Source organism: Hylobates moloch, unplaced genomic scaffold, assembly GCF_009828535.3.
Source record: "Hylobates moloch isolate HMO894 unplaced genomic scaffold, HMol_V3 SCAFFOLD_22, whole genome shotgun sequence".
In the NCBI taxonomy this organism is placed as follows: domain Eukaryota; kingdom Metazoa; phylum Chordata; class Mammalia; order Primates; family Hylobatidae; genus Hylobates; species Hylobates moloch.
The window spans coordinates 15,995,062-16,022,889 of record NW_026652297.1 but is presented as its reverse complement, the minus strand read 5'-3'; the positions used below and the strand labels follow the sequence as shown (position 1 = coordinate 16,022,889).

General features: G+C 37.1%; 1 protein-coding gene across 14 annotated transcripts in view; it reads left to right on the top strand.

Moving 5' to 3' along the window:
- Window positions 1-27,828, top strand: part of CEP63 (centrosomal protein 63) — a 165,149-nt gene that overhangs the window by 44,113 nt on the left and 93,208 nt on the right. For 7 of the 14 annotated variants that reach the window (XM_032144226.2, XM_032144225.2, XM_032144231.2 and 4 more), the window contains 10 exons: window positions 792-914; window positions 5,167-5,280; window positions 13,559-13,792; window positions 14,088-14,227; window positions 15,261-15,398; window positions 17,005-17,119; window positions 18,001-18,198; window positions 19,847-19,933; window positions 24,832-25,037; window positions 25,835-26,114. In XM_032144226.2, coding sequence (XP_032000117.1) covers window positions 792-914; window positions 5,167-5,280; window positions 13,559-13,792; window positions 14,088-14,227; window positions 15,261-15,398; window positions 17,005-17,119; window positions 18,001-18,198; window positions 19,847-19,933; window positions 24,832-25,037; window positions 25,835-26,114 — 1,635 coding nt within the window. The remainder of the gene's footprint in view (window positions 1-791; window positions 915-5,166; window positions 5,281-13,558; window positions 13,793-14,087; window positions 14,228-15,260; window positions 15,399-17,004; window positions 17,120-18,000; window positions 18,199-19,846; window positions 19,934-24,831; window positions 25,038-25,834; window positions 26,115-27,828) is intronic. The other 7 variants (XR_009211720.1, XR_009211721.1, XM_058433771.1 and 4 more) reach the window with 3 other exon arrangements.

Genomic DNA, 27,828 nt, shown 5'->3' with positions numbered 1-27,828 from the left:
TTCACCCTTGAGAACTTTGTTAATGAAAGCCAGTTTCTACTTTGTAAAGTGGGAAATACATACTCCATGAAAGATACAGGAGTGGCAATCCATTTCTCTGTTCTTTAATCCAGGTAAAGAGGTTTGCCTAACTCTAGGTTTAATACTGCCTAGAAGAGATGCTAAAATATGTTTCTTGGTTGAGTACCTGAAAGAAATAGAGCTGTTTTTATGTAATACTGTGAAATACTTGATACCAAAAATTACATTTAATATTTTAATTTTATCAGTTACTAGATTATAAATAATGGAAGATCCAAAGATTTAAGAAACATTTTGGGATAAATAAGAAAAGTAAGAAAATTCTGTCCGTTAACTCAATTTTATTCTTCAGATTTGGAAAAAACTGCTTTTATTCTGATTTAATTGCAAAGTACTCTTCTCCTGCATCCTGAATATCAGTGCCCTGCAAGAGCATGGCTTGAGAATCACAGACCTAGAGGAAAGAAAAAGAGTTTTTATTTGCTGCTTTATCGTGGGGCTGGGTGGTAGGGTCTTTAAGTGCAGGGCTATTGTAATACAAAACTTTTGTTTAAAATTTTTAAAAAAAATTTTTTCTTTGAATATATTTCTTTACTAGTGTTTGTTTTACATATTTGATTTTTAGTTTCCTTTTGTGTTTTAGTTTGTAAATCTAACATGTTCTCAGTAGTACTGGTTAGCACTGCTCTTGTTTTCATAATACCAATTTGTATCACCACTACTCTTTACAAATTCTTAAACTTTAAATATAGAAATAACTGTTTCTACAGCTACGCATACTGAAGAGAAGCTATGAAAAGCTTCAGAAAAAGCAAATGAGGGAATTCAGAGGAAATACCAAAAATCACAGGGAAGATCGGTCTGAAATTGAGAGGTTAACTGCAAAAATAGAGGTATGTTCATAGTAATAATTTGTTCATAGTGATTGTCAGCCTTCACGTAGGAAAATGCTGTTTCTAATGGCACTATTTTCTGAAACCAATTTTCTACTATCTTTAGGACTGCCACTAAGCTATTTCAAAGGTGAGAGGGTGATCCACCATATATCCGATCATCATCTGGTTCCCTGGGTTAACGGGATTACTGGCTATCAGTTCTCAACAGGGCAGTACCACCCTTAGGGAGCATTTGCAAATGTACGGAGGCATGTTTTTTTTGGTTGTCAAAATGACTGAGCATAATAAAACTGGCATTTAGGGGACAGGGACCAGGGATACTAAACATGCCTAAGAGTGTTCCACACAGGAAGGATTATTGTACCTCAAATGCCAGTAACTCTCCCATTGGGAAACATTGACCACTAGTTACAGGCAGTCCTCTATGGACATTGTTCTTGTCTTATATATCATTGTATCTCAAGCACCTAATAAAGTGGGGGCTTAGTAAATGTGGAAAGTACATGGCACTTTTTGTACAAAGTAATCTCTATATCAGATTATTCTCAATTCCCATTTAGATGTAATAAGGCATTCACTTACTTCTCTGCTGACTTTGTGTTTATTAAGACTGAATAACTCCATGATTATTGTATATATTGAGAACTTAAGGGAAGGTGGTGAGCTAATAGTACCAAGAGTAGATGAAGGAACAGCACAAGGCTGTCACTCTCTTATTCTGTCCTTGCCATTAGTTCTTCACTGGACATAAGAATTCCCAGGGTGCTTTTAGGCTCTCAGAATTGCTGATCCAGCAGTATGGCATAGGACCTAGGGATCTGCATTGTATCCAGCTCCCCTAGCTTATTCTGATTTGAGAAACATTGTTTAACATCTTTGTGTGATCACTTACAAGTTTTTACTTCGGGTGACCTGTCACCCACAAATGCCAGTATATTATTATTACTTAAAATTATAATTTCTGTGTTTAATATTCCTTTATATCCCAATTTTTTTTTACATTTGAAGAGCTTAGAATCAGAAGACTGCAGATACTGCTTCCCTTCCACCCTTTTTGGCAATACCTTTTCCCCCCAAACCCTATATCCTTCTTGCTTCTCATTGCCACTTCCTGACTATTCTCTTTTCTCTCTACCTCAAAAACCCCATCTTTGATTTTCATATTACCAGCCTATACTGCCAGCCAATGTACATAACAACCAAAGTAGTCATCATCTGACCTCTGGGTTATTTCCTTGGCTCATTGATTTCAGCACCCAGCTCACTGTCAATTCTCTCTAACATTACTCTTATCATAACTTTGAGGATCTTAGGATCTGGAGGGATGATGCTTACAATACTCTGACCTTAACAGTTTCTTGGCTTTCTTTCCTCCATAGATAGTTTGATTATCTCTGTGTCTCATCTACTTATTCCCATTGCCATTCCTTAGCTCTTGTCATTACCAATATATGCCACTCCTCTAGAATCTCATTTTCAAGCATTTAATTATCAGACTACCAATCCCTATCTTTTCAGCTAACTCTCTCTAGTCCTTTGACTCTCAGTAATCATTAACCATCCCTTAAAATGATTAAATTCTGCCGCCTTTTTACTGCTCCATTATCTACTTAGTGTTCTCACTTATCGGTCCTTAGCCAGCTTTTAAATTCTGTGATTACATTTTTTACTTTCCCCTTCATCTCCTGTGCTCCTCTCTTGCTTCCTCATATTTGCTTGGCAGAATCACAGTTCTGCTTAAGTCCACCTTTCTGCCCACTCTCTACCTGTCATGTATCACTGAATGTGGCTGGAGAAAAACCTAATCATACTGTCTGTTCTCACTTTGAATTCATGGTCACTAACCTCAAATGGGTCCTAATGCTACCTGGAATCGTACTGTATTTCCTCTCATCTCCTACTTTCCACAATGATTATTTCAGACTTCTGCTTTTCTCCTCAAACTCTCAGCACCTTTCCCTACATCCTCACCTTTGGGTTGTATCTTCCTTTCTGTTTATAGACTTCCAACTCTTGTGTCCACCCACCTATCTGCATCTGTGCCCATGTACCCTGACTTCCTTCCTGGAGGAACTACCCATGCCCTCCCCCTTTTCTACCCAAGGCATTACCCTAGTAGTTCACCTTCTCTTTTCTGCACCCTTAATTTTTTTTCTCTACTGGATATTTTTTTACCAGCATCCAAATTTCTCTCCTCTTAAATATCCTCTCTTGACCTGCCTCTTCCTCCTCTGCCCCATTTTATTTCTTTCATTTTATAACTAAAAAATTACTTCAGTCATCTATACTTGTCTCCAGTTCCTCTTGTCTCATTTTTCTTGTACCCACTCAATAAGGCTTTTGTCCCCTCACACTGCAGAAGCTGTTCACATAGAGGTCACCAGTGACTTCCACATTCCCAAAGCCTGTGGGCTGGTCCTTACCTTCCTCATCCTACCTACAGCTTTGTAGGAGAGCTGGTCTCTCCCACCTCCTTAACCACTTCCTTGATTTGGCTTGAGAAAAACCACATTTCTCTCATTTTTTCCTTATTCATCACTCCTTAGTCTCCGTTATTCCTTAACCTAGGGTCATGTCAATGGACCTTTCCTTTTTTTTTTTTTTCCTGTCTACGCTGACTCTCCTGTTGATCCCGTTGAATTTCATAGCTTTAACACTGTATATGCTGACAATTCCCAAATTTATATATCTAGCCAAGACCTCGCCTCTTCATGACAGAATAACTTTCAACTGCCTGTTTCGTATCTCCACTATGATGTCTAAAATAAACGTGTCAAACTCAACATGTCCAAGCTAAAGGTCCTGTCTTTCTCTCCCTCATCTCCCCAACACTGATTCATGTTTTAGTTGATAGCAACTCAGTTTGCTCAGCCTAAAACCTCGGAGTCATCCTAGACTTCTCTTTTCTCAGCATGGTAGCCAGAATGATTCTGCTGTAATGTAAGTCAAATTATATCACTTCCTATACAAAAACCTTCCAGCAGCTTCTCTTAAAAACCTGTTATCCTAATGGCCTACGTGGTCTCATTCCCAGTTAACTCTCTTACCTTGTCTTCTCCTACTTTCCCTTTCATTCACTTTATTCCAGCCACACCAGTCTCCTTTCTCACCCTTAAACACACCAGGATGCTCTTATTTCAAGGCTGTTCTTTCCACCCAGAATATTGTAACTTCACCCTCATCTCCCTAGGTGTTTACTTAAATGTTTTTCACTCAGTCTGGCCATCCCTTTTAAAAACTACAACCCCAACTCTGAAGACTTCATGCTCTGTTTTCTCCAAAACATGTATTACTATCTGCTGTACCATATAAGAAATGTGTCATCTGTTGCTCCCAGTTGAGTGGGACTAGGGTTGTTGTTTGTTTTGTTAAGTATTGTATCCCTGACACCTAAAGCAGTACCCGGCATATATAGTAGAATGATTGAATGAATGAATGAATGAATGAATATCAGAAATTTGGTTAACAACACTTAAGGAGCCTGAGACTTCTGGAGTTGAGGGTCCTGGAAGACAGTGATAGAAAGATTGAGTTTCCTTTCCCTTTGATTTGCCCCATTTTCATAAATATTGAAATCATTTTCTTGATCATGCAATTTGATGTTACCATTGATCCATCATTAATTTGGAACTGTTTGGCTTTGGGTTACAAATATTTGTTAAAATTAGGACAGATTTTCTTTGTTATTCAAGCCTTTGCAGTTCCTCTGTTGAGATAATACAAATTTGGATATCAAAGGATATTATGTTATCTGAATCTACTTGGTTCTTGAGTTTTAGATACTTAGAAGTAAGATTTAGGTTACCAAGGGACTTATCTGAAAATGTAATCTGTTCAATTCCTGGGTCTGGATATCAAGAATTTGGATAGCGAGGGATATCTGTAATCATACTTTAAAATTTTAGTTATCTTAGCATCAGTTTTCTGAAAATTCACTAGAAAATTATGACAACCCTTAGGTGGCAGCAAATCAATGAAAAACATCTGAATCCAGTGCTTAGCATCTGTGTTTCATACTCCTCACCATTAGGGTGTTAAATTTAGAAAGACAGATATCCAGAGGCACAGTATGTGACGAATTTAGTATTACTCTCCAGCTCTGTTAGCTAAGTGAGTAATGGGGCTCCTGCTGTGGAGAAAGGTGCGAGCGTACCCAGGGACATGGGGAGAATAAAGTAAAAGGGAGTCTGGGAAGTAGTGACAGTGAGGAGAAGCACTCAGAAATTAAGTACTCTAATTGCTTCCTCAGGAATTCCGTCAGAAATCGCTGGACTGGGAGAAGCAACGCTTGATTTATCAGCAACAGGTATCTTCACTGGAGGCACAAAGGAAGGCTCTGGCTGAACAATCAGAGATAATTCAGGTAGGCCTAAGACTTTTAAAAATAATGAGAAGCAGATAGGTTTTGATCAGGTTTGAACTACCTTAATGCAGCGTCCTGGTACCATTTAGCCTCTTTCAGCTTCTCTCCACGAACCCTGCTCTCTTGTTTAGGAAGCCTCTCCTCAGCATCTAGACTCAGCTCCTCCTTCCCTCCTGCCCTCACACATGCGTGCATCCACTCTCCTGTCCAGGCTCATGTCCTTGTGCCATCTTGCTGCTTTGCCTCCTTGCTTGTTTCTGACTTGCTCATCCACTCTCTGTCATTGTCTTGCTTACTCAGGCTCACTCTATGCTTGCATCCATGTTCACTCTCCTCATCTTGGTCCCTAGCTTTGTCGCCCTCTCTTCTTCCCCTCTCTTTCTTCCCTACCACAATCCCATTCCTCCCTCTGTCTCCTTTTCCATGTCTTTCTGTCTCTTGTTGGGTCTCTCAGCTCTACCATAGTCTGCCTTGCTCCATCCCTATGGTCACTGGGGTGTCTTGGCTGAAGTGTCTCAGCCAGGGAGCTTCCGTTAGTCTGCCTGTGCGGACAGATGCGGAGAGAGTTACGTGGCAATGGTGTGCACACTAACTAAAAGTGGTGTCTTTGTGGTAACAAAAACACTTATTTTAGAACACTGATAGAAACTTTTCTTGTAATGGCTTAAGCAAAACCAAAAAATAGACACCTACTTTAGGAATATGTCTTGTAAGAACATATTCAGCTCATTCCTTTTTCAGTTAGAATCAAGAACATTAAAGGAAACTAAAAAAATTTGTGATCATCTGTTATGTGCTAGACATTGACCCAGTGCATCTTGTATGTGTTCTCTGTTTAATATTATGATAATCTGTCAAGGTTGGTAGTTATCTTAGTTTTATAGAATGAGGGAACAGACTGGGTAAGTTGAAATAGCTAGAAGGGAGGTTTTTTTTTTTTTTTTTTTGGCTTTTTGGGTTTTTAAAAATAATCTGCATTTATTTGCTGTTTTAAGTCTCAATAATGCATTAACTTTTTGTTCCTCTCCCTGAAATATCAGCTGTCTAATAAACTACCAACAGTGGTTCTGCTGTGAGTGACTTCATTCAAAATGATAGGAAAAGTCCACAACAACTGCAAGGAAGAAATTTATTTTCTAGGCCACAGCAAGCTATGCAGCCAGACAGACCAGTGAAATCCTGAGATATCTAGACCAGTTTTTTGACTTGAATGCCAAAGCACCATAGAGACCTAATAACTATAAGATACTGTTTATATATATATATATATATATATATTTTTTTTTTTTTTTTACAAAAAAAAATTTTTTTTGGTTTTCTTGAGATGGGGTCTCGCTGCATTGCTCAGGCTGATCTTGAATTCCTGGGCTCCAGCAATCCTTCCACCTTGGCCTCCTAAAGTGCTGGGATTATAGGTGTGAGCCACCACACTTGACCAAGATATTGTTATATTCTAGTTGTAGCCTTCAGATTGACAAAAAAACAAATTGAGTCTTAATTTTTACAGTTCTCAATTATTTATCCATGGAGTATTATTGATTATAGATTCTCTTTTCAGATTACTGTTATCCTATTTCATATTACTGTTGTGATTATTGACTCTATGTAATTAAAACTTCATTGTTAGTAAAAATGAGATTTTTACTTACTGTAATTCAGCTAGGGCTAGAGTAAGAAGCCTTTCAACAGCCAACATTTGTTTTTGCTACTAAGGGTGTTTGAATTATTCTTCTGATAGTTTTGTTTAACCTAAAACTGTCTGATTGTTTAATAAAAATGTTACATATAAATGTATTTATCCTTCTCCCTTAGCAAACTAAATAAAATTTAATCTTTCAGTGATTCAGTATATACCAGTGCTGTATGATCATCATTTTTTTAAACATCTAAATAAACTTATCTATATCCATTAAGTAGCATTAATAGTTGTCATCATCTTGTCAATTTTTATTTTAATTGTGATAAAATACACATAAAATGTTCCACCTTAACCATTTTTAAATGTATAGTATAGTAATGTTAACTATATGTACATTATTGTGCAACAGATCTCTAGAACTTTATCTTGTCAAACTGAAACTCTATACCATTCCCTACTTATTTTTGGGTGGAATATTACAGAGCAAATCATAGATATCATCTTATTTCCCAACAGGTAAGGACTTAAAAAATAACTACAATATATCAGTATCACATTACTAGAATAATAACTTCTTAATATAGTTTAATATCCAGTCTGTTCACATTTCCCCAGTTGTCCAGAAAACTATCTTTTTACAATTGAATGTTTGAGTCAGATTCCAGTCAAGGTTGATGTATTGCGTTTGGTTGAAAGGTGGGTCACCATTGAACAATAACAGTAGAAAACCTGGGAGGCTGAGTAAGTGGATATTAATCTACCCTCCATTAAAAAAAATCTTTGTATAATTTTTTTCTTATATGTTTTTAACATCTAAAAGCATAATTCAGAAACAACTTCTCATTCTTTGACATATGTTTGCTTGATTTCATTTCTTTTAATCAGCTATTAAAATTACATAATGCTTGTTTTAGAAAAATGAGAAAATGCGGATAAAATGAGAAATAAATAAATCACCCATAATTCTACCGTTAAGAGATTTACCATGAATAAAATTTTGGTGTAAATTTCTTCTGACTTTGTGTATGCTTACATACAGTGTGCAGTACATTCATGTACTTTTGGTAGGAAAAACCTATATGCACTGTGAATGGGAAAGGAGGGGTAGTTGCAAACTTTAAAAAGTCCTGAAAGTAGCAAAGTGTTGATAATTTTTGAAGCTGTGTGATAGGGGTTCATCATCTTACTCTCTCTGTATTTGTGTATGCTTGAAATTTTCCATGAAACAATAACTTTAAAATATATAGAATGCTTACTAAGTGACAGGTACTATGCTAAGCACGTCACAGCTTTAAAATTTTTCCTTTTTAAATATGACATGTCAACAAATTTGTAGTCATAATGATTGCATAGAAGTCCACCCTATCGTTAAATGTATAATGACATTTGTAACCAGTCCCTTATTGTAGAACATTTAGTTTTTCACTTTTCACTTTTGTAAATAGTGCTTAGATTAACATCCTTATATAAACATTTAGGAGTGTTTATTTTCTTAGGAAATGGCCTTAGAATTGGATTTACTGTATCAGAGTACCTTCAAATATTTTAATATATATTGCCAAAGTTTTGTCCAACGATGGATTGATAGACTTTCTCTAGCAGTATGTGAGAATATCCATTTCCTCATACTTTCCCCACATTGAGCACTATTATTTCTTTTGACTTTCCCCACTTCTAGGCTTGTCTTTGCCAATCTTATAGGTGAAAAAAAATCATTGTTTTAATATACATTGTTTTAATATGAGTGAGGTTGAGCACTTTTTTCATCTGTTTATGGCCATCTTCATTTTTCCTAAATTATTTGCGTCCTTTATTCACCTTTCTTTTAGGATGTTTATTTTTTTATTTTTATTTTTATCTTATTTTATTTTCTTTTTTGAGACGGAGCCTCTGTTGCCCAGCCTGGAGTATGGTGGCCTGATCTCGGCTGACTGCAACCTCTGCCTCCCTTCAAGCAGTTCTCCTGCCTCAGCCTCCTGAGTAGCTGGGATTACAGGTGCTCGCCACCACGCTCAGCTAATTTTTGTATTTTCAGTAGAGGCGGGGTTTCACTCTGTTGGCCATGTTGGTCTTGAACTCCAGACCTCAAGTGATCTGCCCACCTTGGCCTCCCAAAGTGCTAGGATTACAGGCGTGAACCATCGCACCCGGCCGGATGTTTATATTTTACTATTCTGAAAGAGCTTTTCATACACTTAAATATGAAGTATAAGCCCTTTGCTATCATGTTACAGTTGCATGTGTGTACTCAATTTACCTTAATTTTTGCTCAGTATTTTTTATGGAAATACGATTGTTTTATAAACAGTTAATTAGAATTGCTTAATTCTGTCAATTTTTTCTTCAGTGTTTCTATCTTTGATATCATACTATAAAGTCTTACCTAAGTCAAATTTCTTCTAATGCTTTATCATTTCTTTTTAATACATTTTATCTAAAAATTACTTTAGTGTAAGGTATTTGATAGGAATCTAAATTTGTTTTTTAAATGGTTATATAATTTACTGACTATTACATTTTCAGGATTGGACAAAATGACTTTAAAATTCATTTGGAATGATAAATGAATGATACTAGCCAACTTTGTTTTTTTTTTTTTTTTTTTTTTTTGTGAGACGGATTTTTGCTCTTGTTGCCCAGGCTGGAGTACAGTGGTACGATCTTGGCTCGCTGCAACCTCCGCCTTCCAGATCAAACGATCCTCCTCCTCAGCATCCCAAGTAGCTAGGGTTACAGGCGTGCGCCACCATGCCCAACTGATTTTGTGTTTTTAGTAGAGACGGGGTTTTACTATCCTGGTCAGGCTTGTCTCGAACTCCTGACCTCAAGTGATCCACCTGCCTCAGCCTCCCAGAGTGCTGGGATTACAGGTGTGAGCCACTGCGCCTGGCCGCCAACATTTTTTAAAAAGGAGTAATGGGGGGATGTTTGTTCTATCAAATATTAAAATGTATTTTATTAAAAAGTACAGTTGTTAAACTGTAATGCTAGATGTAACAACAGAATGGTGGTTATATAGTATAGGAAAAGGATCAGTACAGTCTAAAACCAAGGGCATTTCTGTTTAGAAGGCTATTTTTTCTCTTGCCTACATAATGCGAAGGAAATGTTCAAGGAAATCTTAGAGAACATTAAGAACATTTGAAAAAAATTAAAATATTAAGCCAACATAAAATGTAAAATATTTAACTGATAAACAGTATGTGAAAAAAGTAGAGGTTGCTCTGTATGTTTTCCTTTTGAAATACTTAGATGAGCTGTAAAATATTCAAGTTAATTTTAAATCCACTGTTAATTATATGTATATAAATATATTTATACACATATATGTTATATTTTTAAAAGCATCCTTTTCCTGTCGCAACTTTTGAAGAAAAAAATGACCCTAACTCAAATGTTAATCTGTTGTCTTGGTAGAATTATCAGAGTTAATTGAATTGTTTTAGACCTACTGTTTGAAAGTTGGTGGTAGCATAGACACAACAGTGGTAAGAGGATCTTACTAGGAGCTGTGTTGTTAATAGGCTCTTTAGGCTGCTCTCTAGTGGAAATGCTGCAAGGCTGTGGCCTGCACTGGTGCATTTGGAGTTGACAGTGATGGGGAGCTTGGTAAGGGATTGATGCTTACAATGGCCGTACCTTCACACTGGGATTCTTTGGAAAATAAAAAGCCCTGTTGCTTCATATCACATTGTTCATAGTAATCTCACTCTCTGGGAGAGTCATTTTCTTGAAGCACCAGGAAGTACCTATCACAAATCCAGAAGAGGATTTGAATTCAACCCCCAGTCCCCAATTTCTTCTCCACTCTCCTTCACACTTTAGCTGCCCACACTGGCCTTTTGTTTCAGTTTCAGTCTCCCTGATGTAAATTGCCTTCTTTTAACCACCTCTGCCGTGATTTGTATTGTTGAAATAACTCTACCCACTCCAATAGAATGCTAAATGTTAGATTAATAAGGGGAATGCCTGTTTCTGGCTCAAAGAATTAGTGGTTAGTGCAAAAAAAAAAAGTTTAAAAATATGCCAGCCTTAAAATACCTCTAAAGCCAGATAATTATCAGAAGTAATCATTATTTTAGAAGTTTTTAAATAATTATTTCTGACTTTCTTAGTATTGATGAGGTATTCTTGAGATTAGTGTAGTGCTAATAGATATTGGTGAGTCACATGTAATTTAAAATTTTTACTAGTCACATTAAAAAGTAAAAAGGTGAAATTAATTTTAATAATCAACTCAATGTGTCAGAAATATTACTGCATTTACTTTACATTTTTTTAACTGAGTCTTTGAAATCTTTAACTGAATTTGTATTTTATTGTTAAGAGCACATCTCAATTCAGATTAGCCACAGTTCAGTTGTGCAATAGCCGCGTGTGGGTGACTGCAATGGTAGTGCAGCCCTAGTGCATTCTAGGCAATGAAAATTTAGAATTTGTACTTGAGTTGATTATGTACTTTTCACTATGCTTGAAAAACATTGTATTTTTGTGTGACCAAAATAGTAAATCAGTGAAAGAAGGTTATGTTCTTCATTCTTCAAAACTGAGAAGTTTATTAGTATTTAGCAAATCCAGACTCACTGGTTAAAGTATACCTTGGTTTAACTATTAGTTTATTATATCAATACTGAGTTTAAGATCACAGATTTGAGTTGATAGTGTTAGGTAGCTATTGCAGTATTAAGAAGATAGTGTTTTGCAATTATGTATTATCTGAGTGCCCATTTGGGCAGTGGGTTTCTAATTGTGTTTTGCTGAGACCCAGGGCTGCTGTACAGATGAAGGGTAGGAATAAGGGACATTTCAGCAAGCTGGGCTCTAACCCTTTTCTCCTCACCCTCACCCAATCTCTGCATTTATTTATTCTGCACAGGAAACCTTTCCTCTTTGAAAAAAAAAGTTTATATTATATTTAAAAGTTTGGAGACAGTTCCATGCTTAGCAATTGTTCTAGTGAATCTAAACCTAAATGTTGATGTTCTTCCTTTATACCATTGTAGGGATCTGGTTAAAAAAAAAAAAGGCTCTTTGCGCTGAAATCTTGATCGGTAATTTATACAAACAGTGTTTTTCTATCTCTTCACCTCTCTTCTACCCTCTCTCTGGCTTATGAGAAGTTTTTAGCATCTACTTTATTTGACTACAGTATACAGTACAGGATTTGGACCTGTACTGTAAATAATAAAATCTTTAAATCTGCAATAGATAGATTTCCCAGAGATATTTCTACTTGTATTTCTAAAGTAAAATTGTGTACTTTTACCTTTAGAAATATTTAGAATAAGGGAAGTTTACCTCTACAGATTATTTATATTCGTCTTCAATGTGTAGATGAAGTACCAGCCAGGACGCTGGATTAAAACTTGTAAAAACTAAAAAGTTTGGAGCTAAAACCCAATATTGCTGGGATGCGTAGCCTAAAACATAGTAGTCAGTAAATATATCATTGAGAGAAACTAATTTGAGATGCATTATATTTGTTTACCTCTTTTAACTCAGGAAGTGTCCAAAAACTGATGACAGAACAAATCTCTCCTCCCTTAGAAGCACCTTTTCCTCCAATAAACAAAAGTCCACAATTTCCCAATTTCTCTGAATTTAAAGAGCATTTTATGGTCACTTTGACTAGTCTAAATATGAATGTTTATAATGTTAAAACAGAATAATTACAGCATGCTCTAGGTGGAGGGGGGGCGGAATTTAAACTACAAATTTAGTGATTTTGAAATTCTGATTTCTAAACTTCCATCAGAAATATAATAATGCGTTATAGTTCCTATTTCCTGTGTTTTAAATAGGAAATAATTCCAGCCAGGTTGCGGTTGAATTTCTGTGTGAGTAGGTAGAATACTCTAGCATCTCTTCTCCTGAGGAATCCCTTTACTTTATCCATTCTTTTCTATTTATTTATTTATCTGAGACAGGTTCTTACTTTGTCACGCAGGCTGGAGTGCAGTGGCGCGATCTCGGCTCACTGCAACTTCCGCTTCCTGGGTTCGAGTGATCCTCCCATGCCACCATGATTGGGTAATTTTTGTATTTTGTTTGTTTGTTTGTTTTGAGACAGAGTCTCATTCTGTCACCAGGCTGCAGTGCAGTGGCGCAATCTCGGCTCACTGCAACCTCCAACTCCCTGGTTCAGGTGATTCTCCTGCCTCAGCCTCCCAAGTAGCTGGGATTACAGGCACGCGCCACCACGCCCAGCTAGTTTTTGTATTTTTAGTAGAGACGGGTTTCACCATGTTGGCCAGGATGGTCTCGATCTCCTGACCTCATGATCCGCCCACCTCAACCTCCCAAAGTGCTGGGATTACAGGCGTGATCCACTGCACCTGGTCAATTTTTGTATTTTTTATAAAGACAGGGTTTCGCCATGTTTCCAGGCTGATCTCGAACTCCTGAGCTCAAGCAATCTGCCCGCCTCAGCCTCCCATAGTGTTAGGATTACAGGCGTGAGCCACCACTCCTAGCCTCTCAATTCTTTCTTACCCCTTCTCTATATATATATATATATATGTATATTTTAGTGAGCCAGTGCTTTATGCTTTTATGGAAATAATAGTTTCATTTTAGTCTTATTCATTGATTATTTTATCATTTCCCTTTTAGCTGTTGATTGATAGTCTGTGTTTCTAGGCTCAGCTTGCCAATCGGAAACAGAAATTAGAGTCTGTGGAACTTTCTAGCCAATCAGAAATTCAACACTTAAGCAGTAAACTGGAGCGGGCTAATGACACTATCTGTGCCAATGAGTTGGAAATAGAGCGCCTCACCATGAGGGTCAATGACTTGGTTGGAACCAGTATGACTGTCCTGCAGGAGCAGCAGCAAAAAGAAGAAAAATTGAGGGAATCTGAAAAGCTATTAGAGGTCTGTTTTAAAATCACTGTAATTGGGGGAAGTGTGTGTATGAGTGTTTTAAAGAGAGTGTTGTTAAGCTAGAACTAGGTTCTACAATCCATACTTTCTTCCCTACTTTATAAATGATGGATCAGATATTGATAGTTTTATTAATATTGTGACTGTTAACTTATAGTCTGACTTCCTGGCCTCTCATGAAATAGAAAAATTGTAATAATAGCTGGCTTAGAAATTTCTGAGTATTTTGCAGGTTCTGCAGGAAGAAAAAAGAATTGAAGGAAAATTATATTTGACTTTTCTGCAGGCTCTGCAGGAAGAAAAGAGAGAATTGAGGGCAACTCTTCAGTCTCAAGAAAATCTCATACGTGAGGCAAGAATACAAAAGGAGAAGTCACAAGAAAAAGTAAAGGCAACTGACACTCAACATGCTGTAGAAGCTATAAGGTAAATCTAATCTTAAATATTATTCATCTTAGCCACTTAATGGCTAGATATTAAGCACTAGGCTTATTTTTATTTTATTTTCAGATAGTCTTCTGTTGCCCAGACTGGAGCGCAGTGGTGCAATCTCAGCTCACTGCAACCTCAACCTCCCAGGTTCAAGCGATTCTCCAGCCTCAGCCTCCCAAGTAGCTGGGACTACAGGTGCATGCTACCACACCTGGCTAGTTTTTTGTATTTTTAGAGACGGGCATTCATCATGTTGGCTAGGCTGGTCTTGAAGTCTAACCTCAGGTGATCTGCCCACCTTGGCCTCCCAAAGTGCTGGGATTACAGGTGTGAGCCACCGTGCCCGTCCAAGCACTAGTTTTCGTATTGCATATTCATAATTTTATGTTTGATCATATTGTGGATTTTCTTAATTGGCTTTAACTTCTGAGTTAGGTTTTTAAAGTGTTATAAAATTTTGTGTGGTTAATTTTCTTCTGCCGCCAGTTAGGGTCCCTGACAGAGACTCTCATGTTTAGAAAGTTAGAAACCAAGGTCAGTTTGCATGCTTGGTGAAAATCCGAACGTGCAGGGAATTGTCATCCATGTCTCCTGGAGGCCTCACTTTCTTGGTGGAATAGGTCGTGATTAGTAGCTGCTTATCATTAATAGCAGCCAGCCATTGGGCTAGCCCTCTTGCTTGATTTAAGTCTGGTGCACGCTTTTATTTTTGCCAGAATTTTCCTGTAACTTTTCAGTTTTTTTGGTACAGGGTTTCAAGTGTCACTGAAGTGATTTTGCCATTTTGTCTTTTTCCCTTGAAAAATAGGCCAAATCCCAGTTAAGAAGGGAGTAAATTGCTGCTTTTTTAAGTATCAGCATCTCTTGACTCTTTCTTTCCTCTCCCAATATTCTTTTTATAAAGCAGGAGACAAACTGAAGAGTTCCAAAGAGTTTACCAAAAATGATTGGGAAACACAAACTAGATATGCATTATTTTTGTTTACAGAGATAAAGGCCTTAACAATCATCCTATGTCTTTCTATAGGCCACGGGAAGAATCTCCGGCAGAAAAGAAGTACACCTCTCAAGGGCAGGGGGACTTAGACAGTGTGCTCTCCCAGTTGAATTTTACCCATACTAGTGAGGAACTTCTGCAGGCAGAGGTGACTCGTCTTGAAGGCAGGTACATAATTATACACACATTTCAAAAATTTCAAGTTGTTAAAATGAATTTTTGATCATCATATTGTAAATGAGTATAATAGTCATAGTAAAAAAAATAAGATTTTTTTCTAGCATCCACAAATGGCCTAAGTTCTTATTTATTTATTTATTTATTTATTTTTTTTTTTGAGACGGAGTCCCACTCTGTCACCCAGGCTGGAGTGCAATGGCACGATCTTGGCTCACTGCAACCTCCGCCTGCCGGTTCAACTGATTCTTCCGTCCCAGCCTCCCGAGTAGCTGAGATTACAGGCGTGCACCACCATACCTGGCTAATTTTTGTATTTTTGTAGAGATGGGGTTTCACCATGTTGGCCAGGCTGGTCTTGAACTCCTGACCTCAGGTGATCCACCCGCCTTGGCTTCCCAAAGTGCTGGGATTACAGGCATGAGTCACCGCACCCTGCCCTAAGTTCTTATTTCATTGAGAAGACAGAAGCAATTAAAGGAGAACCTCTTAATCTTTCTGTCATCAAATCTACCAGTCTGCCCACACCTGTGCCTTTCTGCACTTCTAAGACCAACCACTCCACTTGTGTCCTTTTTCTGTAGTTATATCCTTTCTCTTCTATGTCATCAAGTTCTTTCTGTCTGCTGAATCATATCCACTGGTATAAAATATGCTATAACATCACCCATCTGGGGGAAAAACCATCCCTTAATCCTATGTCTCCATCAAGTTATTTCCACATTTCTGTATTTCTCTTTAAGACTAAATTCTTCAAAAGAGTTGTCCGTACTAACTCTACTTCTTTACCTTTCACCTGTTTAGTAGCCCTTCACTTAGATTTTCCTCCCTGCCACCTCAGAAGCAGGGTAGGAAGGGGTAACAGTTGACACGTGGTGATCCTCCTTTTTGTTCTGCTGTGGTGTTGTTACTTCCTTGGGTGTTAATTGAATCCTGACTAATGCTATACCATACCCACCTAAACTCTTGTCATTGTCGTACTTATAAATTTTTTTTGGTTTTTCATACCTCACAACTTTTTGATTGGGAAGAGTGTGATATTTTGTTTCAAACACATGACTCATGATCATTTGTACACTGACGTTTTCTGTATGTAAAAGATAAAATTGCTTTTAACATGAACTGTTAACCTTTAGGCAAACAACAAGAGAAATATCATTTTACACTTTTTAGGTTATCTTTAAGTAATATATTTTTTGTTTTTACATTTATTTTCTGGTTTTGGAAACCAGTAAGTATTTTCTTACTTTTATCTACATGTTAAATACACAAACATGCATACACACACATATTTTCTGCTTTATTCCTTTTGGAATACTTGGAGTACTTGAGATAGTCTTTGTTATCATTGAAGTATATGTGTACTCTTCCGTTTGACTAAAAGTAAGTTTATTATTTTTGACATTGGGACAACAATTTACATTTTCATCACAGTTTTTTTAATTGATTGGCTTTTTAGTAATATTTTAAATGAGTGAGGTGATGTTTAAGATATTGGCTGGATATTTTTTGGACATCAAGAATGTAAATTAGACAGTCCAATTTATAGGTTTCAGGATTTTGGTTTTAAGTATGGGATCTTATTTTTGTCATACAGTTTGGAATCTGTGAGTGCAGCGTGTAAACAGCTGAGCCAAGAACTAATGGAAAAATATGAAGAATTGAAGAGGATGGCATCACATAACAATGAATACAAAGCAGAGATTAAGAAGGTAAGAATCTGCATACCTAGGATTGCAAAATTGTATGTGTTTATGGACTAAGCTGGTTGGGAGATTATAGGGGTTATTTTTAATGAGAGAAAAATGTAGTTCAAGGGACCACTTGATATTTAGGAGTGGAAGAGTTCGTGGAATGTGCATAGGGAAAGTGCTTTCTTTCTCTGGCATCGCCCCGATGCCCAATAAATATTTTTAAGATAATTGAAGGCTGTCCCCTTTGAACTCAAAAACTTTATTTTAAACATGTTTTGATGAAAAGTTTTCTAAAAGACATACACTTTGTTGCTTGCAAAAAAATATGAACTGTTACTTAATATTTTCTTATTGCCTAAAGGTAGTATTTATGTATTGTCTCCTGTGCTATGATGTAGTTAGTATCCTTGTCAGCTATTGAGGTATGCAGAGCCGTTTGTGTCTATATGAATGGGCCCTAACTGTCCTATTTGTTGATTTGTGTTTTTTGTTACTTCTTTAAGATTACTTCTAGCTCCTTTCTTCCTCTTGTTCTATTTGTTATCCTGTGGACCAAGATACCATATGAGCAAAACTTTTAGATTCACAACTAAAAAAAAGAATGAAGGTCACAAGTACTGTCCTCTAAATTGTGTGCATGGACCTTGATTCTGGTCCTCAGCACTTGAATAACCCATCTTTCCCTGTTTTGAGGTATAATAAATGATTGTAGGTATAACCACCTGAACTTCAGTACAGATATGCAACTTGGTAAATTGCTAATTTTTCTGCAGATTTAATTTAGGAGAAATTTAATGTCTTGAGATAAGGTGAACTTTTATTTTATTAGCTAGTAACATATTAGTCTATCTAAATGCTTTCTCTTAACTTTTGGTGCTTTCTTTTCTGCTTCTTTATAGTTGAAAGAACAGATTTTACAGGGTGAACAAAGTTACAGTTCTGCACTAGAAGGAATGAAGATGGAAATCTCCCATCTAACTCAGGAGTTACATCAGCGAGATATCACTATTGCTTCCACCAAAGGTTCTTCCTCAGACATGGAAAAGCGACTCAGAGCAGAGATGCAAAAGGCAGAAGACAAAGCAGTAGAGCATAAGGTGAAGCCTGAACAAAACCTTTTTTAAATTTGAAATTTGTTTTAAAGATGGAGTTGATTAAAGACATAATTTTCATAATATTTAATTCAGTGAATTTTTATTAGATACCTGCTTTGAGCTGAGAGTATGCTGGTTAGCAAAGAGTTTAGTGAGGATGGTGGGGAGGTGAGAGTAGACACAGACAAGTAAAGTGACTGTATCAGTGGTGTATGGTGAGAGTCACTAGAGATCACAAGCAGCCTGAATCTAGACCACTCGCTGCAAAGGCCTTCCAGAAGGTGTGATAGCAAAGCTAAGTTAGGAGCGAGCTGGGTGATGGGGAGGAAAAGTGTTTCAGGCACAGGAAAATACAGAGGTCTCTAAGAGAGAGTAGAACACGCTCGCTGTGGTTGAAACTAGAGTACAAGTGGGATGAGTGGAAGGTATGAGACTGGAAAGCAGGGACTGGCTGCTGAAGGGCTCTGTTCGCCACATAAAGGAGTTATACTGTGATCTTGAGGTCAGTAGGGAATGGCCGCAAGCAGGAGTAAAATTCAGTGGTCCTTAAATGGAGAATAAGCAGGGAGACAGAGCACCCAGATGCTGGTACAGTGGTAAGATGGTGGCCTGTGCAGTGGGCAAGGGAGGGAGAGGGAAATGGATGCATTCTGGAGATACTGGGCTGGTAAAAATGACTGAGCATTGTATTTGATTGGCAGGGAGGGTGAGGTAGGCAGAGTTAAGGAAGGGTGTTCCACAGGATTTAAACTTAGGCAACTGATGGAAAGTGATGCTCTTTAATGAAATAGAGAAAAGACAGGGAGCAAGTTTGGTGAAGGATGATGAATTTGTGTGAAAAGTACACAGACTGGGGAAACTGGTGAAGAGGACGTTGGTTTGACACATTTGTTTGGAATAAAGGCTGGAATTTTGTATGGGTAATAGTCAATTCCACAGAAGGCCTGGAGTTGAAGATTAAAATCAGGATTAGGCTTTTAGCTGTGGCTGTCCTTTCTTCATGGTGACATTTGAAACCCCCTGAGAGACTTAATGATTGTAGTGAGAAAGCATAGCATAAGAAGAGAAGTGACTCAAACCAAACTTAGGATACTTCTCATTTAGTGTAAAAAAGATATTGGAATGAAGCCTAAAAAAAGGAGCAGTGAGGAGGGAAATCAGTTTTTGTCAAGCCAAGGAAAGAAGGAATGTTTTCAAATGGGAATGGTCAAGCACAAAAGCTAAGGGGAATGAGAACTGAATATAAGTTATTATTTTGTGAATAAAGTGCAATTCCATGTGACGTTGCAGGTAGAAGCCAAATTGGAGGAGGCCAGCACAGGAGAATGGGTGGGGATTTAAGGGATTCAGTGGATTGAAACTTTGCTGCTTTGTCACTTGATTCATCCTATTAGAATGATATCTTCATCCCATTCATGTTCATTCACCTTAATAGCACCTTAAAAATCTTTTTAGAAAGTCCATATATATATATATATATACACACACACACACATACATATATATGTATACGTATATATATAAATGTGTATATGTATATATATAAATGAAGAGTATGACTTAGCCTAATGAAAATTCCATATGGGAAAATTTTGTAAGATGCATTTGATTTACATGTTATATTTATTTTTTTCTGCTTTCCCCTTTTCAGGAGATTTTGGATCAGCTGGAGTCACTCAAATTAGAAAATCGTCATCTTTCTGAAATGGTGATGAAATTGGAATTGGGTTTACATGAGGTACATAAATAGAAACTTAAGTTTTTCTACTATCCAAGTCTTCAAAAAAATTACTTTGTAAATATTTACATTATAAAGAGAGAGTTAAGATCAACTTAGATCCTTTTGCAGAAATTTTCTCAAAGAAAATGAAGGCACAACAAAGCTGGAAGTGAGCAAAATATGACTCTCCACTCCAGCAGCAGGAAGGGTTTTTGTTTGTTTGTTTGTTTGTTTCAGATGGGGTTTCACTCTTGTTACCCAGGCTGGAGTGCAATGGCGTGATCTTGGCTCACCGCAACCTCCAGCTCCTGGGTTCAAGCGATGCTCCTGCATCAGCCTCCTGAGTAACTGGGATCACAGGCATGTGCCACCACACGTGGCTGATTTTGTATTTTCAGTAGGGCCGGGGTTTCTCCATGTTGGTCAGGCTGGTCTCGAACTCCCGACCTCAGGTGATCTGCCTGCCTCAGCCTCCCAAAGTGCTGGGATTACAGGCATGAGCCACTGTGCTTGGCCAGGAAGGTATTTTTTTATATTATGTATGTGATAAAATTTACCTACAGTCTGTGTTCTTAGTTGGAAGAATGTATATGAAGGACTTAGCATATAGTACGTAGTACCTGACACTTAGTAAGTATGCAATACATCCTAGATGGTGGTATTATTATTATTATTGTTAATGATTATTATGTTTATGTTATCTTTTTAGAAAGTATATTGTCTTTAAAATAATTTAGTTTTAATTTTATTTCTACAAGATATTCACATAATAAAATATTTTAGAATCTTTTATATTCAAGGACTTTCAGTAGGTGCTATAATGAACACAGGATGAATAAGATAGCATTCTTGCCTTTAAGAGAGATTTTGGATCAGCTGCAATCACTCAAATTACTCTAGCCTTTAAGAGACTAGAGTAATCTAGTAGCAAGGGTAAGAAATGCATACAAGCTTCTGTGAAACCAGAGAGAACATGATTAGCCAACAGTGAATTACAGTATAGATGCTCTTTTAACTGTTTTGTTACAGAATTCCTATAATTTGCAAAATGACTCATCTATTCTGACCCATCTTTTCTTGGTATAGGTCAGATGTCTGAAAATTGTATAAATGCTTTTTTCCTGCATTTCCAGAGAGTATTCCTCCAAAAAGATACATAGTTCCAATGTGCTCCCTGTTTGCTCTGAAAAGTTCTAATTTCACAATCCAGGATTGTGGATACTGGGGTGGAAGAACATGCAAAAGACTATTATAGAGTACCTTATTTCAACTGGAAAAATGGGGGACTATTTTTGTAATCTTTCAGAAGGGTAAGATTCTCCAAACATCATGAAGCCATAGAGGATTTTACAACATAAAAATGTGAAGTTTCTGGATGGTAAAAGGCCCCATTAAAAAAGACTAATAGGGAGAAAACAGTTTATAATCAGACAAAAGGTTAATGTAAATTATTAATATATAAAAATTCCCTACAAAGATAATAAAGATAATCCAGTAGAAAAATAGGCAAAGGATGTAGATAGATACCTCACAGAATTAATATAAATATCTAGTAAACAAAGAAAACTGTTCAACCTCTCTAATAAAGCAAAATAAATAGACATTCTTTTACTAATTGGTTTGATAATAACCTTTAAAAACTAATATATAGCCAGTGTTAGAAAGATGTAAGGAAACAGACTTATTGCACTGTCAATGAGAAAGTGGATTGATATGGCCTTTCTAGAGGACAGCTTAGCAATATCCATCAAATGCGTAAATACATATAGCCTCTAAATTCCTGGGTCATGTGTGTTTCTGATTTTGATAGTCCTTGCTGAATTGTTTTCAGAATGGTCTTACCTTTTTACATTCCCATAGAAACCATTTTCTAGGAGCAAATGTGCATAAAATGGTCATTGCAGTATTGTTTGCAATATCCAAAATTTTGAAATAAACTAAATATTTATTTCAATGGTTAATTTGTGATTTTGTGAATATTATGCTGTCATTGAAGGTGGCAGATGAAGACACTCATCTGATCTTGATCTATCCTCAAATCCCTCTAAAACTTATCATGAAAGGATTTATTTTTAAAGCACAAACCCACGAGGTTGGGAATAATAGGATAGGAGACAATAGCTAAACATTTTGTAAGGGGGAAGATGGGAAGGAGGGAAGGAAGGAAGGGAGGGAGGGAACTTGATATCCCTTAATAAAGTCAATACTAAGCTAGTAGTGGAGAACTCTAAGAACTAAACTGGTTTACACCACAGAATTCTGTAAAGGCTTAGGATTCAGCAGTACTTGATTGAGAGACTCTTATCTTATGCAGTGATTATCTGTTCATATTTAAGAATTGAGAACTCTCGTAGTATAGTTTGAAGTCAGGTAGCGTGATGCCTCCAGCTTTGTTCTTTTGGCTTAGGATTGACTTGGCGATGCGGGCTCTTTTTTGGTTCCATATGAACTTTAAAGTAGTTTTTTCCAATTCTGTGAAGAAAGTCATTGGTAGCTTGATGGGGATGGCATTGAATCTATAAATTACCTTGGGCAGTATGGCCATTTTCACGATATTGATTCTTCCAACCCATGAGCATGGAATGTTCTTCCATTTGTTTGTATCCTCTTTTATTTCACTGAGCAGTGGTTTGTAGTTCTCCTTGAAGAGGTCCCTCACATCCATTATAAGTTGGATTCCTAGGTATTTTATTCTCTTTGAAGCAATTGTGAATGGGAGTTCACTCATGATTTGGCTCTCTGTTTGTCTGTGATTGGTGTACAAGAATGCTTGTGATTTTTGTACATTGATTTTGTATCCTGAGACTTTGCTGAAGTTGCTAATCAGCTTAAGGAGATTTTGGGCTGAGACAATGGGGTTTTCTAGAACTAGAAATACCATTTGACCCAGCCATCCCATTACTGGGTATATACCCAAAGGACTATAAATCATGCTGCTATAAAGACACATGCACACATATGTTTATTGAGGCACTATTCACAATAGCAAACACTTGGAACCAACCCAAATGTCCAACAACGATAGACTGGATTAAGAAAATGTGGCACATATACACCATGGAATACTATGCAGCCATAAAAAGGATGAGTTCATGTCCTTTGTGGGGACATGGATGAAACTGGAAAACATCATTCTCAGTAAACTATTGCAAGGACAAAAAACCAAACACCGCATGTTCTCACTCATAGGTGGGAATTGAACAATGAGAAATCATGGACACAGGAAGGGGAACATCACACTCTGGCGACTGTTGTGGGGTTGGGGGAGGCGGGAGGGACAGCATTAGGAGATATACCTAATGCTAAATGACGAGTTAATGGGTGCAGGAAATCAACATGGCACATGGATACATATGTAACAAACCTGCACATTGTGCACATGTACCCTAAAACCTAAAGTATAATAATAATAAAAAAATAAAAAAGAATTGAGAAGAACTCTCAGGGGAACTTAAGCCAGACCATGACCAGAGATGCTGTTCAGCTTAATTTCTCCTGAAACTTCCAGCTATCAATAATAGTGATAATACTGTTCTTACTTTACACAGCTAGATGTGTGCTTGCTACTCAGTTTTCATATTACCTTTCATATTCATTTATCTGTAGTAATTGTTTATAAAATAATAACTTAGAGAAATTTTTAAAACATACCTGAACAAAGATAAGCATTATCATTTTTTAATAAGTATGTTTAATGACATCAGACATCAAACTGGTGAAAACCTTGTCAGCAGTTTAAGCTTTCTCTGGTTTTGAAATTACGTACAGTGTGAATATGTTGTACATATTATGAAGAATAATTATTAGAAAATGCCGTTTTGCATTTTACCATGTAGGAAGCTGAAGTTACTTGTACAAATGAATGTTTGGGCTAAATGTCTATTTTAATAAATTACCTAATTATCTTAATAATGAAAGCAACAGCTCTGATAAAATAAATTACTTACCATGTTTTAAAAACTGATACTAGTTTCATTTTAACTCATATGTCCTGCAGATGTTCTCTGATATTTTATCTGGCATTGACAACTTGTTGAAAGATTTTGTAGCTCATAGTCACTACTTGTACACAGATAGTTCACAGGTATATTTTAAAGTTTATGTTTTTGTTAGGAAAATTATGTTTGTCAGACCACTCTTGACTAGCTTACTTTCAGAATTTTTTTTTTTCTTCTTACAGAAAAGACCAAGCTAACCATGGTATTAAACTCCAGAGATTACCATAACTTTGCATAATACTAATTAAAATATTTTGTCATTAGAAAAAAAATCACCCAGACTACCATTTTTTCAAGTAGTGTCTTACCAGGAAACACCTAGAATTGAAGATTCAAGCAATAAAATTTATGATACCAGATCAGAATAGTAATTCCCACTATATACTTGAATCCTGCTTTATCATGTCCAAATTTATATATGAGTAGATACCAAAGTTGTAGAAAAGTGTTTAAGATTAGAGAGTATTTATTTAAAAGTTGTCCCTGCCAGCCAGAAAATTTTTCTCAGAACTTTTTGTTCAAATTTCTTTCCTTGAACTAGGTCTCTGTTTTCTTCTATTGGTATTCTGGGGCTATTCAACCTTCACCTTCTTGCAGAGGAAACATGGCTGCTATTTTCCTTCTTTTTCCCTGTTTTTGATTCCCTCTTACAGCTTTCCTCCATCCTGGTTCCATCCTTCCTCCACCTTCTTGGAATTCCTTGCCACACAAAGAAGCCCATTGTGCTTCTAGTGTTCCACTACCATTTACTTGAAGAATTCTTTATCTGTTAGTCTTAGGAGGCCTAAAAACAAAGCTTCATTAAAGCCATAGATTAACTACTTACAACTAAAAAATACTTAATTTTCCAACCAGCAGTATCACAGATCACAAGTATTCTTGTACAGATTAAGTGACTCTAGTATTCTTTTTTATTAGGCAAAAGAGATTTCACTAGCAGACCTCCAGGAGAATTATATTGCGACATTAAATAAATTAGTGTCTGAAAATCAACAACTAGAGAAAGATTTGATGAATACCAAATCTCAGCTGGAGATTTCTACTCAGATGTGCAAAAAACAAAATGACAGAATCTTTAAACCAACACACAGCAGAACAACTGAGTTCAAGAATACAGAGTTCAAGTAAAATTTCTTAAAAGTTTATTTAAAATGTATATTGGTACAATATAACTCTCATTTCTTTGAGAATAATTTCTGACTTACAGAAATTAAATCTTCATCAAAGGACTGTACGTTTAATTCTGAAGTATAGTGTGCAAAAGTAAAGCTATGATCATGTTAAAAAATGGGCGGGGGAGGTGTATAGCATTTTCATTAAAGCTTTAGTTTTGTACGCGCTGGATGTCAGTGTAAACAACATGTGTATTACCTGAGGCTTTTCATGCTGCCTTCCACCTCTGCAACCCCATTTGCCCATAAGAAGTAGAATTTAGCTTTTTATAAACAGCTTCCTTTGTGTTTTTAGTCAATTTGTTATAGGCTGTTACCATAAAAAATAAGCATTCAGTGAAAAGCCACTTGGCTTCAGCTCATACTATATGGCTTACATGTTTTCCTACCCAAAGCCTTTGCTGACACCCTCACCTCCACTCCTACACCAACCCAATCCTCTAGTTAGGTTAGGTGCCTTCTTATGTGCACAGCACTTCTCCTGTCCCAGCACTAACCACACTAGATTACTCTGGCAGCTTGTTTGTCTTTCTTGCTATACCGTAAGTGTGTGAGGGCAGGGACCTGGTAGTGGGAATTGGATATTTGGGGCCTGAATGAATGAAAGAACACCTAATCTGAGTAGGTTGCCCATTTTGTAAATTCTAGCCTTATTAGTTAGGCTATTAAGCAAATTTCCTACATTTCTGTTGGAAAGGGAAAAGTTGCTACAATTTTTTATTTGTTTTGTTTTCTAATCTACCATCCAGGCCAACCCATGGCCAGCACAGACATGATGGAATAAAGACTGAGCACTACAAAACAGGTCTTCATTCTCCAAGAGGACAAGCATCGGATAGTATAAACCCCATGTCTAGGGTGCTAAGCCCCCTGAGTCCTCAAATCAGCCCTTGCAGCTCCACCAGGTCTTTGACTTCCTACTCTCTGTGTAAAACTCATTCTTTGCCTTCAGCGCTAGATACAAATGAAGCCAATTTTTCTGACACTGTGTCTGAGAGTATGAATGACCAAGAAGAGTTTATATCTTCGGTATGGAAACTTTCTGATCTTATTAATTTGTTAGTTTTTTTAGTTTGATTTTATTTTCTATTTTAAGGGTGAAGAAGGTGATTTTTTTTTTCCTTACTGATTCTTTTATCATAAGTACTCTTCATTATTCTCAGGTATCCCTGTCATACAGTTTTTGCTTGTGAAGACACTTTCGGCCAAGACTACTTTTCAAAATGTTCTGAAATATGTTATAGGTATTCATTTGTCTTTAACCCTTATTGGAAATTCCCTTCCTGCCCTTTTCAGAGATGCTCAATTTTCTTCTGGAATGATTAGTTCAAGAACTGTCTCTGGGTCCCAAGATAGTCCTGAGGCACAGGCAGTGAAGGAGGAAAAGAGGAACTGCTGGAAAGGAGAAAGGGAGTGTGGAGAGGGGGAAGGCTGTGCCTCTGATGTGTGCAGAGCATGGCTTGGGGGTCACAGATGGTGGCCCTCAGGGCAGAATGTGCCTTGGACACCATGCCAGTCCCTTGCTCCTTCCATTGCCATGCAGGCTGCACCATCTTTTTGCCTTCTGCACCAAAGCACTTGCCATGGGCCCTTCATTTCCTGTCACCAGCTGTGGCCGTATAGCTGTGAAAGTGCAGTATTTCTGACTTATTAATGTGCCACCGAGTCCATGGAAAGGTTTTCTTTTTTTTTTTTTCAAAATAAGTGCTCACTTCACTTTCTTCCTAAGTTTAGCAGCAAAATTTTTTTGGCACCAAAACTTTCCCTGGCCTGAACTGATGTGTTAGTATGTATAGACTTTCTCTATTCCACTTAGTGTGAGTATCCATGTGTTTTGCTTCAGAAATATCAGTGTGTTTGGTGATGGGATGTTCCCTCAGACTCCACTGGGATAATACAGTTGATCCTCATTATTCACAGATTTTGTATTTACGAATTTGTCTACTTCCTAAACTTTATCTGTAACTCCCAAATCAGTATGCGCAGCACTTCCACAGTCATTTGTGGACATATGCAGAGTGGCAAAAAATTTGAGTGACCGACTTGCACAATCCCAGCCAAGGTCGAAGTAGGCAGCACTCTGCCTTGTTGTCCCTGCTTATGCGGAGGTGACCAGAGGGTGGAGATGGATGGGGTGGCGCAGTGTAGGGAAAGAAGCTCAGCCCTATGCCAGTTGGATAGAGTCTGAATCCCAGCTTCAGCACCAGTTAGTGGGGCGGCCCCAGGAGAGTTACCACTTCTGAACCTCATGTCTCTCATGTGAAATAAAAAATACAGAATCTACCAGAATGATTTGTTCTAGGATTTAGGATTATACTCTCTGTGTGGGGTATGTGTGTATGTGTGTGTATGTGTGTATTTGTCGTATGTGTATATTTCCCCTGGGCCAAAAATTCTGTGTTTGCTAATTCAGTGTTTTGGGTGACTTTATAGAACACAACTATTGCTATTGTGAATGAGTATTGACTGCATATGGCATATGTTCTATGTTACCTTTCTAAAATCAGAATTCTGAAACATCACTAGCCTCAAGGGTTTCAGATAAGGGACTGTGGACTGAAAATTTGGAGGAGAGAAAATAATTGATTTTAGCTGGCATCTAATTTATTTTTGTTAAATTTTCTGTGCTTTAAAATAAAAGTGACATACTTAGGTTTTTAAAGTGAGTTTGAAATAATAGGCATTAACTATGGAAGCATATATAAGTCTAAATTGAAACATTCTTCAGACCAATAACTAATAT